The sequence below is a fragment of the Hermetia illucens genome, chromosome 3 (assembly GCF_905115235.1).
Source record: "Hermetia illucens chromosome 3, iHerIll2.2.curated.20191125, whole genome shotgun sequence".
Taxonomy (NCBI): domain Eukaryota; kingdom Metazoa; phylum Arthropoda; class Insecta; order Diptera; family Stratiomyidae; genus Hermetia; species Hermetia illucens.
In genome coordinates, this window is record NC_051851.1 from 36,532,051 (window position 1) to 36,548,278 (window position 16,228).

Sequence of the window (16,228 nt, forward strand, 5' to 3'; positions counted from 1 at the left end):
TAATCTGAAATTAGGATGGTATCCATGTAAATAATAAATAATATGATGTGAATATTGAGCATAAACAGGAGCGATTGGTTATAAGAAGTTAATATATTTTTTCTTCGTCTTTTGAGTCTTTTTATATTTTTAGATAATGAAAAAATCCTTTTCTCTTTTGCAGTCAAATCAGCCGACTCCCTTGGTAATCATCTAAATGGTCTTCTGCATGATGCCGAGAACCGGATCCACGACTTAAGTACTGCAGATGAAATGTCTCAACCACCATTTAGTACAAGAGCTTCGTTTTCTAGTATAATTGGTAAGTATTGTCCTTGATTAAATTTGATAGCTTTTATACTTTCCTTTGAATGCGAGACTCTCTGGGGTTGGCGACAGTCCGCCTGAGAAATATTTCCACAATTGTTCAGGAATCAGGCGAGAGACTCGATAGAGTGGAGTCTTCCTCGAATTAAAGTGGAAAGTTTACGAGTATGAGGTTTTCAGATTACTTCTGAGAGCAGGAAGCTTGGCAGAGGGTTGTAAAATTTTGCCAGACTCTAGGGGTGGGTGCAGCCGAGTGTGGTATGAAGTTAAAAAGTTTAACAACTTAAAATTAATACAGTCTGCCACGTAGTTTGCTGTAGTATAGTTGTTTCACCTTGAAATTAGGAGAGAATTCGGTATCCCGACGAAACTAATAAGACTGACTAGGCTGACCCTGACCAATGTGCGAGACGAGATAAAAGCAGGAGGATCACTCTCAAGACCATTCGAAATCAACAACGGTCTACGACAAGGGGATGCCCTATCATGCGTTCCCTTTAACCTGGCCCTCGAGAAAGTGATTCGTGATGCTGAGGTAAATGCAAGAGGTACGATCCTCTTTAAGTCCACCCAACTACTGACCTACGCTGACGATATCGACATCATGGGAAGAACCACCCGAGACGTACAAACTGCCTTCATCCAGATCGAGCAGGCCTGGATTGGCGCGAGATCTTGGGCTGCACATCAATGATGGCAAGACAAAATATATGGTGGCAACGTCAGCACCGAAGACCAACCAACCAACAACATCAAACCGCACTGGTCAAACAGGAAGAATAAGGATAGAAGAGTACAACTTTGAGACCGTTGACAATTTCTCGTATCTAGGGTCGAAAATCACAACCGATAACAACTACGATGATGAAATCCGCGCACGGTTGTTGTCAGCCAACAAACCCTATTTCAGCTTACAAAAGCTGTTCCGCTCGAAACGTCTCACCATAGCGCCAAAGCTCTTACTGTACAAGACAATGATGTTGTGAATCCTCTTGTATTCCTTGAAAACTTGGGTTCTTAGCAAGAAAAATTGCGAACTCTTGGCCATGTTCGAGAGAAGAATCCTCCCCTATATGAGGATGGACGATTCCATATCCTACATAACGACGAAATCTATGAGCGATACCATGACCGTCAGGTTGCGATGGACGGGTCCCTTAATCCAAATGGATGCGGATGATCCAGCCCGGAAAGTCTATAAGGGCAATATCTATGGTAGAAAAAGAAGACGAGGCAGCCCCTGCCTAAGATGGAGCGATGGCGTAAGCCAGGACGCCAGACAGCTTTTAGGGATATCGAATTGGTGGACCTCAGCGCAAAACCGGGATGTATGGAGTTCCTTATGAAGGCAGGCCTAGACCGGATACCGGTTGTTGCGCCGTTGATGATGATGATTCATTGGAATTGTCCTCACTTGCGAAAACGTACGTATGGATTTATTTTCTCCAAATGTGGACCTGAAAGTTTTGATTAAAATTGCTCGCAAGAAAGGAGATTCAAATAGTACAAAATCTAAGGATGATAAGCTCTGTTCCCAGAGACTGCCTAAATAAAAAAATATGACCTTTACCCTTAAAACCTGGTGCTAATAACATAGATTTTCCCTAGATCTTTTCAGATAAATACTGTTAATATTTTTCTTTTCATTTTGGAAAAGAAAATAGAAACCCTTCTTGTGTCCATATAACGATAAAAAAATTTAATTTGCAAACGCATAGTACAAGCAGTGAAATTGGAAAGTTTAATACGAAAATCACTAATATTAACAAAGTACCAATAGGTCAACTTCGTAATTGCAATAGAAGATTGCTTCAGTTAGTCCTTTAATAACAATATTAAGCTAAAGTGGACAATCCAATTATTCTACTATATCGGGTATTCCCTGCGATTCCAAAATATTATATAGGATGCTACTGTGTAAAGCAGAACTACAGAATATTTCATACCTTAAGCTCAAAGTTCTTGAACCCAAATAGATCTATATTGGGTTAAATTTCTTGAGCTTGAGTATATGATAAAGGAGACACCTCCGAAATATCCCCATTTTATATAAATAACATTTCGGAGTTAGCCTTGTAACCAACATGTGGGACAGGAAATGGAGCTATTCCTTAATTTATGACTCTCTTGCCAAGTTCATAGGATAGTGGAATAATTAACAAGAAGGTACTCACTTTTCATCTCTTCCTTTGAATACAGAAGATTAATGTCATTAGAAAGCACATTAAAAGTAACCTTTTTCTGACAGCTGACATCTAAATTTTCACTAGAATTATAATAATAATAATCGTTGGCACAACAATCCAATTGAATCTAGGCCTTGAAGTGTGTCCAAACACTTTATTCAAGACCATAACGGTACATTACAGAACTACGGTATGTGTTCAGGTATTTGACATCCAGTCAAGATACAAATCCCACTGCCACCAGTGAGATTTGAACCGTCGCCTTCCGTGCGAAAGCCTAGCGCTTTAACCACCCAACCACCCACCAATCAGCCATCCGGACACCTCACTAGAATTACTATTTCGAAAATTTCCGATCGCCGACTGATCATAGTCTACGGTGTCTTGAATATTGAGGGAACATTTAACAACGTTAGTACTAAATCCATCAAGGAAGCCCTAACCAAAATAGGGTTGGAGAGGTGTCTTACGCATTGGATAGTACCCGAATTCCACGTCTCACCGCTAAACAAATAAAGATTGGTTTCTAACTTCAATGTAAGGTACCTAGATGTGATCTTGAATCCTTAATTAAATTGGTGATTAAACATAGAACTAAAGGTTCAGAAGGCGTTTATAGCCTTGTACTCCTGCAAGAGGATCTTTGTAAGGAAACGAGTTCTTCAACCGAGGATGATTCTTGAGGTGCACACAGCCGTGGTGCACCCCATCCTAACATATGGTTCTATTGTGTGATGACATGCGCTAAGAAAAAAGTACTATAGAACAAAGCTTAATAGGATTAAAAGAACCTCGTGTGTAGGTGCTACTGGGGATCTGCATTTCTGCTCGACAAATGCCCTCAATGTACTCCTACATCTCTTCCCCCGGGACCTCCAAGTAAAATACGCTATAATGTGCAGTGCTTTCTGACTACGTGAGTCCGGATGTTGGATAGTGAAGCCCTCCGGCCACCGTAAACGAAAAACGAGGAAAACAGGAACTTTAGGCATTCCCAACAGACTACGGCACACGCAACTTTGCGGTAGGCTTTCCAACCACGGCAAAATTGGAGAACTGACTAAGCGACCGACGTTGCAAGGTTATGACACATTATTCTTCAACGACGGATTAAAGATGGTCTGCGAAGTGGATGCGAGGATAGCCAGTCCCTCAGTAGGCGCAGTCGGCGTTCTATTGGTAACTGCCACCGGTGAAATCTACTCGCACTTGTTAACAACCGCTGACTTCAGATAGCGACGGCTCACCATCTGCGCAAAGTCAAAGAGAATTTGGTCCGTCCATAACAAGATGCCAGACGTATTCAAATACGTAGGATTAAGCCGGTCTGCACGGGACACTGGTCTATAGGGGACCATGCCGCCAAACCGGCATATTTTACAATTGCCGTTGCAGAAACTGCGGAGAGGAGGAAACACTCTCAGGTAGTTCGTTTGCAATTGCCCACTTCTAGCTGGAGCCATGCTGCGCGCGCTAGGTTAACAATCCTTTCGGAACCTCATTGAGATTTCTAGTTGCATGGTGGAGGAGGCGCTACCTACCCTTCGTGAATGCTTCGGGTTCGCCCTGAAAATCTGAATCGGCTAGACTCTGCTCCCTTATTACTCTCACGGCTATCATGGGCATAGGAGTTTGCGTCATCAAAACGGCGCACCATAGCGCTAATTGGGCACCTCCGAGCTGCTACCGATAGCTACCCTACCTACGGCGTTGCAAGAGTTTTGTCACGTTTCCACCTCTCATGTCTTTACTCCCGTAAAAATAAAGTCAAACCCACATCAAGCAGCTAATGCCGCAAACCTCTAACCAGTACTTTGATTCGCTCCAGGTTTGTGCATTTAATGGGGATGTAATATTGTCTATCCCTTGTTTATGATTCATTATCTCACGCGGAAAAAAGGAAGTTCAAAAAGTGAAAGAGTCTTGCGGAAAAACGATCGTTCTGCGAGTTGTGAAGCTATGTTAGAACAAATTGCTTAATACTAATAACATTTTTAATGCTGGTCAAAGGAACCTGAAATTCGACCATGTGGGCCAAAAGTCATCGGGAACTGCACCATTCTCTTGAATGATTCCAAATGTTACAACAGACTCACATCATAAACATTACCGACGCAGAATCTATTTGATTTACCGGTGGATGGTTTTCTGTTACAAAAGACTTAAGTTATTCTGTCATAGATCGTGAACTTACGCAAGACTTTTATTTACCTTCTTCTTTTTCTTCAGCCTTTGTCCCATTCACAAGCGGGGTCGACTTCGCTATTTTATTTTATCAAATGCATGATCTGGATGCAATCTCGAGGCTTTTAAATCCCCATCCAGCGTACCAAGCCACCGTTGTTTCGGCCGACCTTTTGGTCGTTTACCATTCCGTTAAATTTCCTTTATTTCCCTTGTTTAGCCTCCCTCGGATATTACTTTATCGTGTTGGCGTAGCCTGTCGAATCCATTATTGCGAATTTAAGCAATCAAGTCACGGCTGAATTACGAATTTTGAAGGGTCCCACCAGATCACACTTATGTCAAAAAAACAACAACAAATTAGTCAAATTAACTTGCAGTATCCCAAGGCCTCTTCCTATCTACCAGCAGCAAAGCTGGCAAGGTTGCAGGACTGCCCTTATATATTTCTGCTACAAGAGCCATGCGTTAAGTTTAACAAAATTTGCGGCACTGAATCAGTAAAGAGGGCTAGGATCTCCTTCGATAACAAATCTTGAAGACCGAGAGCATGCGTTCTGATGTCATAATCGTTACAGGCAACCATGTTGAGACAATTCTGTTCCCAGCACCAAGTTGTGGTCATCTGAAAATACGAGGTTAACGGGAAGATGAGAAACATCATAATTGCCTCTACTTAATTGTGTAATTCTTTGTTTCCTCTGCCAAGGCAGGAGCTAAAAGCTCTGGTAATGTATGCAGAATCAAGTGGTCTTAATAGGTTGTGATGCGAATGCTCAACGAATTTGTTGCAATCCTCAAGAGAATCGATTTGATTTTATTACTTCAGCTGGTCTGATGACAGCGAACATAGATTGCATCCTTACAGCATTTCAAAGTTGTTAGAGTTGATTAGAGACTTTAATACAGAGAAGTAATTCGATCCCTGAGCAACTAAATACTCCTTTGGTGATACAAGATCGATTGGAAATTTTGAATCGCAGACTTTTATAGTGCCTGGAAGAGACTTGCCCTATTAACAGTGGCAAACGCAGAAGAACGATTCCCAGGTGGAATCCAGAACTTCAAAAACTCAAGAAATTAACAAGAAGACTTCTAAACCAACGAGGCTCATTTAGATCATAGTGTTAGAAATTGGAACACGAAAGAAAGGCTTCAAGGCTGTACATTGAAAAGGATGAGTTGGCCAAGTTGGACATGACCGAATAGAATTTTCACGAACTCATTTGTTGTGTCTGTTTCGACACAATACACCATCCAGGAGAACAGATGACAGAAGTGGGAGGGAGAGAACGGTGGCTACCAATACAAAAGCGAAATCTTATAAAATGTCCTTTGAATACTTTAAAACACCTGGCATGGATGGCGCCTATCCAGCAATGCAGAAAGGGGGGTGTGATATTTTTCTAGCGTGTTTTGTCCAGTTAATAAAAATCAACTCTCTTTTTGATTTGAAAGGTAGAGGACGCAACTCGGAAAGGCGAGTACGCAATGGAAGTGTTCGTGAACATTGAAAGAGCCTTTGACTATGCGCTTTTCCAAAAACTTGGTAATGCGACCGGACCGCATGGTGTCGATGAAACTTTACTTAAGTGTATCTATGATCTTCTAATGCAATGATTGCTATGTGTGAAGTAGGTGTCGAACGCTACCCAAAAACGATGATCGACTCACTACTGTACAAACTGTAAAACACAAACCTGGTACAAACCTGGGCGTGTATTGGCAAACGCCCAGGTTTGTACAGATCACGTGGCTGTGAAGAAATATAAATTCAATCCAACATTTTCCAAACCAAATTCAAAATCTTCCATACTAATTCCTAAACTTTCTAATTTAACTTCGAATTTTCCAAATCATTGTCAGACTTTTCCTTTTTAAATTTTTTGCTATATAATTTGATACCAACCTTTTATCATTGGGTAAGGATGGACCATGATGGGACGTTCAGATTTTTTTCAAAGAATCTCAGCTGCATCCAAAATACAGTAAAATATAGAAAAAAATTTGAATTTGAAATGGTATTATTTATCAAAAGGAGGAAAATGAATGGTGTTCGCTTTCCAGCGATGAGAGATAAACCCCTTCAACTCTTCGAAGAAGTGAAATATCCCGGAGTCATTCTAGATAAGAGCCCGCTTTGAAACAAACATGTAAAGGTAATGTTGAAACGAACTCCCTCCGTATATGGTCTGTGCAGATGGACCTTTACCTCCACAAGGGGACTTAGACCTCATAGACGTGCATAATACGTGCCCATGTTTCGCATCTTCTTCACCTTTACATATAAGGCATATAGACCAGCATGGGATATTGTCAAAGTTAAGTTGGTGGAGGCACTTTCTATAACCGTGTCCGTTTAAAAATGACATTATGTCGCAGCTCAGTTTGCTGTTTCTTGGCTTAGTCCATCCGCCTAAATCGATCGTTCATTCTTGGCATGCTTCTGTACTATTTACCAGGTAAACATGCATAGATCTCATTCGCTCAAACTTTTTGTTTTCACTCCCTTGTTGCTTACCATAGGAAGTAATTTGCGACCGTCTAGAATGTTGAGCGCAGATTCTCCCACTGATGCTACAGAAGTGATCTGATGTCTCGTGGTGCAAGCCATCCCTGACTGTGCATGGGGCAGAATCGCAGTTGGTTGTTGTTATATATGCTAATATGATGAAAGTAACCTTCGAGTAGAATGTTCCTCCACGGTATTTTAGTGATTGTTATGTCCGGATAACTGGTTCACTATGAGGGACATGGACTGTGTATTTTCGCCTCTTTTCGTCCGTTTTATGCTAGCCGAGCTTCGGGGCGAAGACTTAACTATTGAGATTGCCTCGCTTGCATAGATTTCATGGAGATGACTAGATGTTAAAGCCACCTTAAGATCATCTGGAAATCCAAGGATAGCAATCTAAATATGCACTTGTAGTCATATGACATCATCATACTGAATATCCCATCGCAAAAGGCTGGTGAAACATCTACCATGATGACGTTGGTCTTTGATCCTTCATCTGGTTTTCAGTACAGTTTTCGGTGCCGAGTTCAGTCCATAGTAATCCTCAGAAGGTAGTCCAGAGTTTTTTTGCAGCAACGGGCGCTTCGATGACACCTCGCAGGGATGAATGCATTTCCGATGTGTAGGGTCACTATTACATAATACAGTTCTCCTTATTAAAACTTTCCTGTCTATTTCATGCGTAGCTCTGTCAATAAGGTGATAAAGGCTGCCGGAAGTCGAACCGTCGATTTAACAAGCAACCGTTGCGCTCGATTATAGAGTAAAGCTAATTATAGATTATCCTCTGAAAAACGTTGTTTACTGTATCCAAGACACAAATTAGTCTGATAGATGATAGATGATATTTCGCTCAACAGCTTATTCAATGGAATGAAATGAGCACCTACATTTGCCACTTTCTTTTAGGTAAGCTGTGAACGTGTTTACGAACATATTTGGTGCTGCCTTAATTGCCACCTTAACCGCCTTCTTAAAGATTTGATGTAGACCAGAGGCTGCGTCACTGACTCGCCCGATATATTCCTTAGGTTATCTACAATACTTTATCGGCAACTCTTCTAATTAGATTGTCACTCTACAGCAATATCTCCAGGAATATATCCTTATGTAGTAATTTTGATTGCCAGGCTTGCGTTATTGCTCTATTCATCGCTTGCAAATTGTAATGTTTACAGTCTAATAATCACTATGTCTGTATTTTTTGCTGACATGTCAGTGTAGACATTTAACCAACAAGTTGCTTGCCTACTTCTCTAAGCCTAGCCTCCCAATATTGGCTAGGGGTATGTGAAAAGGACGAGTAAAATCCTTGCCTATTCGTTTATTTCTATACTTCCTCATCTTACTTGCCACACGTTCAAATCACCCACAATAATCTTCGGGTTATGATGATCAGACAAACTAGATCTAATATATTCGTAAATTTTGGTGTAAATCAAATCGATCTTAACCTTTACATAATATCTTTCGTGATGCTTTATTACTTTCTGGATAGTTCGGTGTAAGCAAGTCTGCACTGCAGCTTTTCCATTTGCGTCTATTTACCAGACACCTTGGTAGATGCAAGGTAATCAGTGAGGTTCCTTGATGCAACCCTTGACTAGTTAATTTTCTTTCCCGCATTTGCGATGCAGCTTCGATCTATCTTGCTATAAGGACTTCGGAATGTTCATGCTAAGCAAGAAATGGCTCCCCAAATCAATGAGTAGCTGATTAAACTTGCAGCCTAAGTACTGTACACTATTTCTTTATGAATAAATAAAGAGCTAAGATAAAGACAAATAAACTAGAGGCGGAACCCAGTCCAATCGTTTTTGAAGAATCCTTCATGATAGTCCTTTTTTTGTTCTAGGATTATACTTCTCTAATTATGAGATTGCAGATAATTGGCCTTTCAAGATTCCACTCGTTGAAACATCAGTTTCTCATCACTCTAAGAGAAGTAGTTGCACCAAACTTTCGAAGACAACAAAAGTTATATGAAACCTCTTCCCATGGGTTTTCATTTTTATTTGGTCACAAATTTAGTATTTGGCCAGCCATTTGATCCTAAAGAGGCTAAAGTTTTGGTAATACTGGAGGGTTTTTTTCCGTTCCTAGTCTGCTCTTTAAGTATTGCAGATAAGCAGTCTGACACTTCAATCCTTAACAAGGTAAATCAAAAGACCAAAATCATTCATATGGCATTCGTAATTTTTCCTATTCTGCATTTTTGTCCTGGTACTTAACTCAAAAGTTATTGAAAGTTTCGATGTTTAGAGCTTGTTCGTCTATCTATATATGTGTATCCATTTTGCTCAGTATCTTTCCGCCATCATTACTTTCAGAAAAGTTCTCAATGTTAACTATTAACTAAATTCAAGGTTTCACCCCTCTACTCCGTACACTAGGGTACTTTCTCGACCATTATTACCATTTAAAATGTAAAATAATGAAAATGATTCCCATTTCCCTTTACACACTAAGTTTATAGATGTAGGAACATGGCTGGGCTTGAACTTCAACACATCAAAAACTGCAAAGGGTTCCCAACAGAATTTTAATATGCTAATGTATGCTTTCTTAAAAGTCTCTTCTAAAGTTCGCTTTTCCCATAAAAACCCATTTGCATGGAATTTCTCTAAGGCCCATTTATAAAAGTGAGTTTCAATTCCCACAGAAGCACCTCCGAGTATTTTTCCTAACACCGCATATGGATAGAATGAGTAAGTAGGAGGAACCAAACGCTAAAGTTTAAACTTCATTTGAAATGGTCATAAATCACCTTTCAAAATATCTCCCTTCAAAACACGCTCACCGCAGGACATTGACCGATTAGCACTCATTCTCTCCAAACCACCACTTTGATGTCACTCTCGATTCCATTCTCTTCACATTGCGAATTGGTCCTCTGTTAATTCCGTGAAATTCGTTTTTTTAAGTAGACACTTCTCACGAAATTATTCTGATTCGCTTGTTTAGGGACTATCCAGAAAAAAATCAATATCTTCCACACGGGATGAAAATAGAAAATATGTTCCCCATGAAATATTCAGGATATTGAATTAAAAAATGTCTCCTGGAGATGCGGTCACGGAGCAGGTACAATGAATAAATAACGAATGGAATTAGATTTTCATTTATTCAGTTTTGCTTCGTCGTTGGCCAGTGAATGCTAAAAAACAGACGATGATTGCCAGGAAAACTAACACTATCGATTATTATTCAGAAACAATCAAGCTCTCTAGAAAGTCCTCGCTCTTGGACCCATCTCGGAACTAGCCGTCAGCGATGAACAAGTATTCCTGCAAAAGATCAACGTTCAGAATACTGAAGGATGCAAACTTCTCCGTCATTTGTTATTAGAGCGGGTGAGCGAAGCAGTTCCATAGGAGAAAATTGTTATCAGATTTTTCGCATCACTGGTCCTGCTCAGAGAAGACAAAGCCCGTAATTATGCATGATTAGGAAAAACAATGACATCAAATCAATCGCCTCACCAGCTCGCTGAGCAGATGGTGAAAAAATATCCTCCTTTTTGCCTCTAGTCAACAAATTATTCAGCGACGGAACTGAAATTGGCAGGATGACATTGAATGGAAAGCAGGATTTGTGCGGAACACTAGGGAAATCGAATTGCGAATAATAAGGTTCATTGTTCGAGATCCAAATTTTGGACATAGAGAATTCAAGATAAGGAGGAAGATGTGAATGCGGAAACATATATAAAGTGTAGGATGTTTTTATTCCTGTAACATTTTTATGCAAATCAAGGGATCCTTAGCCTAGTCGAAAATATATTCAAGTATTTGATGATTCGTTTTCTTTTGTAAATTCGAAAAGTATTTTCATTGCTTCTGAGAGATAACCTTGTAATCCCTAAACAATTATCCTACAAAAAAGGGGTCAAATTCAAACATAGAGTCTCTTATGAAGCAAAAACAAGACACAGTTGATAGTGTCAAAGGGGAAAGCATGAGACCTTATACAAAATTATGCTTAGTTTAGAGCGCATGTATAAGAAAGAGTACAGAAACCTTAAGCGGGCTATCCAGCAAACCAAAAGGGAAAGCTTTGAGGAACTCTGCACAGAGGTGGACGTAGATCCGTGGAGGACCGCCTATAGATGTATCATGAGAGGGTCCAGAAGCTGTTCATTTCCATGGGTCACGTGTCCTAAAATAATCCAGGGTTTAATCTTCCAGCAAGACAGTGACTGTGATAGCTTCCATAGACCGGATGAGTTGATAGAAAACTGCAGTTGAATTGGGGATAACAAATGAGCAAGGACAAGGAGTAGCTTTCTCCAAGCTACAATTTTCCTAGACGCTACAGAGTAGCTTTGTGCTGAAGAAGGGGGTATGTCACTCTCGAAATATATATATATACCAGGCCATGACGGCTTTACGGCTTCTTACCAGAGCAGAGGCAAATCGTCAGACGCTGCCTCACCTCTTCCCTGGGAGCGGCTTGACCGAAGCGGCTCGCAGATGTCCGGCATTAAGTTGATGTGGACTTAGGACCCCACAATTCTCAAAAAAATATTTTCAGCTCTGGCCAAGCTCTGGTCAATAAAGCGGATTTGCGCTCAATATAATTCGTAGTCGTGTTGTGTTCTGCGAATTATATAAAGGAGCACTTATTATCTACGAGCCGCTTCGGCCACGCTACTCCCAGGGCAGAGGTGAGGCAGCGTCTGACGATTTGTCTCCGCTCTGGTAAGAAACCGTAAGGCGTCATCGCCTGACATTTTTTTAAAGTTTGGGTGCGAAGCCCTAAACGAGGGGTCCGTGGACCAAAAAAAAGAGGGAGTAAGTTACTCCCCATTTGGTCCGGCCCGACATTAAGTTGATGCGGACTTAGGACCCTACAGTTCTCAAACAAATATATATATACGTTAAAAATAGAAAATTATAGTTTGGAGAAAGCTACTATTAATTTTAGCTGAACTACAAGTAGCAGATAAAAATCTAATCTCTTAGAAGCGAGTAAAGTCATTAAGCTCGCAGTGAACTCTGGGAGAAATAAATTCGTAATTTCTAATGACTGGTCGAAGAACTTCCATTCAGTAACAGACAACTACTTTACCCCTTCGTATAATGTATCTTCAATACTTTGACACAAACCTTCATAGTAATATTCCATAGTACGGATTCCTGTGCCCTGCCTTTGCCTGTGAAATCCTCTATCAAGGCAACCCCTTATACATTGTTTTGTTTGCTAGTTTTCCGCCACTGCTAAGGTACATACATCCTGGGTCACATCATCCACTGTAACTGGTGTAATTAAGGAAATTCGGGATGAACATTCTAATAACTCCAAACGATTCTTCAATCATCCTGAAGCCTTTCATTTCCATCAGCTCATGGGGCGCCTTTTGGGAGCGAAATTTTGCAAGGCCGATGATTTTAACGTATCCGTTGTTCGTCTGCTCTAACTGGGTGTTTTACGCTATAAAATGGAAATGGTTTCAATCGCGTAACAATTGTCTGTTGGTATCCTAACAAAGTGGTTACCGGTAGTATTTAATCCCTTTTTTCCTCTATCATAGACGAGTCTGTGATTAGTATTTAATCTTAGAAATTTGCTGAGCAAAGGCCATTCAATGCTTAACGAGAAAAGGTCTGGAATTACCAACATACGAAGTAACCACGCAACCCCTACATTTAATTTGACGCAAATATTTTACCCTGGGTGATGTGTTATCAGGGCCGTAGAGAGAAAATCCGGACCCGGGAGAAAACTATGGCAGAAAAGCCGATTCTGGGGTGAAAATTATAAGGGCCACGTATTATTCCGTTCGCAAAATTTCGATTCCGGGTCTTTGAGAAAATTGAGGGCCCGGAGAGAATCTCCCCCCATCCCCCCCCCCCCCGTGAAGCCTGTTTTTATCTAAGTAATAGTAATATGAAATTCTCTCTGGATCTTCTATTTTTCAATTCCTGTCATCTATAATAATTGTCTGAGTGGCTGATAACTACTGTAATCCCAAAATCAGGAGTAAAAGAAAATATTTTTATAAATGAAAAGGGAGGAGCTAAAACCAGGGGGGGGGGGATGGGAACCAGAAGCTAACATTTAAATGGACTTATGTTCCACTAGTACCTATGTTAGCACGTAATGTTTATGCATAAATTATGCTCGAATATCCACTTTCGTGTGCTACTGACATTCCAAGACAGAATTTGCACTGAAGTAGCAACGTTGACATATTATAACTTTATTAGTAATAGTGCGATTTCCACCAAAGTAAGATCATGCTCTATATTGCTACAAAATCATGATGATTATAGTAGGATTCTATTATTAACTTTATTTGAACAGACAGCGGTATGAAGAGTATTTCGGAGCCTCGGCATCATATAGTGGCATCTTCGTGATATTTTTCAGATTTCTCGATTGAGTCAGTTCTGAGAATGGGCCCGTGAAAGAAATGACCAGTTTTTAGCCCCCCCCCCCCTTTTCGTGAATCAAATCTCAAAATTGAGAGAAATTTTCATTTGATACCACACATGATTCTATTTGGTGAAAGAAAATTGTACACCCCCTTTTGCATGTATGGGGACCGTCCCCCCCCCCCTCCAAGTAGAACGATGTAACTCACTGTATACGTCAGGGTTCATAGTTCCCACCTTCCCACCAAATTTGGTATCAACCGGTACAATCGCTTCCGAAAAAAATGTATGTGGCAGACAGTAAACCGATTTTATAATAATACTTTTGTTTTACACACAACCTAAGTCAACCACCAATAGCTTCAACCCCACTTTTCTCCAATAAGAAAGAAATAATGTATGTAAGTTTCCACGACTAAAGAGAAAAGAAGCGTCATCCACATAAGGCAAGGGAGGATACTCCCAAGAAGCTCATACAAGACATATCTTTCCGTATGTACCCACATCATGCAAACACTCGGTTTTGGCCCAAGGTCTACTAGTTCGATATCCATAGCCCCTGCTTGGCGCTCTGGCCTACGCCGTTACTAAATTTGAGGCAGGGTCTGTAATACTGGACTTCACGCTTCCCTGCAATTTTCTGCTAAGAAAGAACATCACATATAAGTGGAAATAAGGTTTAGGAGCAAAGTTGTCAGTATTTGCTCAACTGCCTTACCCAAGTTTTCCGTTGCATTATCGGTACCCATGCGCGCATTCGCTCTGAGGCCTCTGTTAATATATACCCACCTCATAAGCATAGTACTTCCACAGACTTTCATTGGAATGAGAGATATTTGCTCACTCTTATTAGCTTCTGACTAAGAGAGGTGGTTGCATCTCAGTCCTTTTTTTTACGCACCAACCAACCAATTGCTGCTTTGCATGTCAAAATATGTTTCAACTCCGTCCAAACCTGCTGAGAAGTCTACATTTCTCCACTATTCTTTTGCCGCGTAGACTTCTCTAGCGTGGATAGCATAACCAACAATGGCATTGTATACCTTTCTTGATCTCTGAACCATTAACACTCCCGCCTTCTTACCAATGTGTCCACGCTGTTTGGTTGGCTCTCTAACGCAACTCTTCATTCAAAATTCTAGTGGATCAAGGTACCCCAATGACAAGGTAGAGGCAGACGTGGAAAATGGTTTGAAACTTTCAACTAACAATAGCGGTCGCTTTTCATGTGCTACTCTCACATAGCAACAAATAGGGAACGATGGCACAGAATAGCAGTTTGACGTTGTCAGGTCAGATAGTTGCAGATCCAGTTTTTGGGCAAAACTGTAAAGGAAGATCCAGCCTTTTCACCAAAAACAATGCTACTCAGGTTTCCAATTGCAATTTTCTGGCCATTAATATAGATATCAAAAATTGAATGACCCGTCAGCTTAAGAACCTTCGCTTGTTGATATTTTTCTTTCGTCAGAGTGTTCGAAGTGTTTGAGGAAAGATGTGATGGTCCATTGAACAATTCCACATGCAACAGCCAAAAAAGCATGAAGAATGCCATCGATAACGAAAAGAAAAACAAACTAACGAAATGCAGCCCCGTCAGATTTCGCTCTGGACTTCTAATATCTTCGAAGTTTTCCCTTGACATTTGTCGCCCCAGTCATACCAACTAGTTTCTCCAGAATGCTGGTAATGAGATCGAAACAACATTTTTTATTAATAAATATAGACATTATAATTTAAAAGATACTTAGCCTGAAAGGAACCTTACCAACTACCTTAATCTAAAGTTAAAACTATGGAACTTAACCAAATAAAATTTCACTCTATTGTTCATTGTAGATAAATGGGTACCTGAAGGAAAGTTAGCAAAAACCTCCAATCATTATTGCCGGTAATTTTGAAATAGGGAGAGACTTAAGGATAAGGATGAGAAAGGAATTGGGGAGTGATGTGGGTTGCGGACGATGTAAGCCCCTTTGTTTGGGTGGAAGAGCGCATTGGGCGTAGGAATGGCCTGTGTACAGGACTACTCTACCTTCCCTATTGAAAAGACAACTATCACTTCTGTATAGAAGGAGAGTATGTGGGAGTCGGTTCGAGCTGGGGAGGTTTTCCTCCTCCCATTTCAATCCCCAGACACTCAGCAACTAAGGAGTTAGAGTGTAACAGACATATTTCAAGGAATTTGACCGCGTATCTAGCCAGGATGGCAATACATGGTGTTTTCGAGGCTTCGCAGAGGATCTGATTGGATATATACTTCGTACCATCGTCATTTTTAAATATGCTGGTACAATCGCGGAGGATTTGCTTCTCCTTGAGGCGAAGCCTCTCCATCTCACAAGGAGCGATGTCGGTCCAGAAGGTGAAGCCGAAAATGATTAAATGTCGGATCAACTGCTTGTAGCGGGAAATCTTTTTGGTGGGTTGGGCTTTTTAAAGTGGTGAATTGAATATAATGATCTGAAGGGGCCGTTTGCACGGCTTAGGACTTTATTAATATGAGGAGTGTTGGATAGACTTGAGTTTATATTGACACCAAAGTATACAACTTGTTTCACTGTGGGAATGGAGGATGTATGGTTTTTAAGGACATGTTTTTGAGACCAAAAACCATTTTCGGAGTCATCGGAGTCTTTCTCTTTAAGACAATAGTT

General features: G+C 40.6%; 1 protein-coding gene across 9 annotated transcripts in view; it reads left to right on the plus strand.

The window, feature by feature from the left end:
• Window positions 1–16,228, plus strand: part of LOC119650787 (ankyrin repeat and fibronectin type-III domain-containing protein 1) — a 320,628-nt gene that overhangs the window by 274,743 nt on the left and 29,657 nt on the right. For all 9 annotated transcript variants that reach the window (XM_038053902.1, XM_038053903.1, XM_038053904.1 and 6 more), the window contains one exon: window positions 164–301. In XM_038053902.1, coding sequence (XP_037909830.1) covers window positions 164–301 — 138 coding nt within the window. The remainder of the gene's footprint in view (window positions 1–163; window positions 302–16,228) is intronic.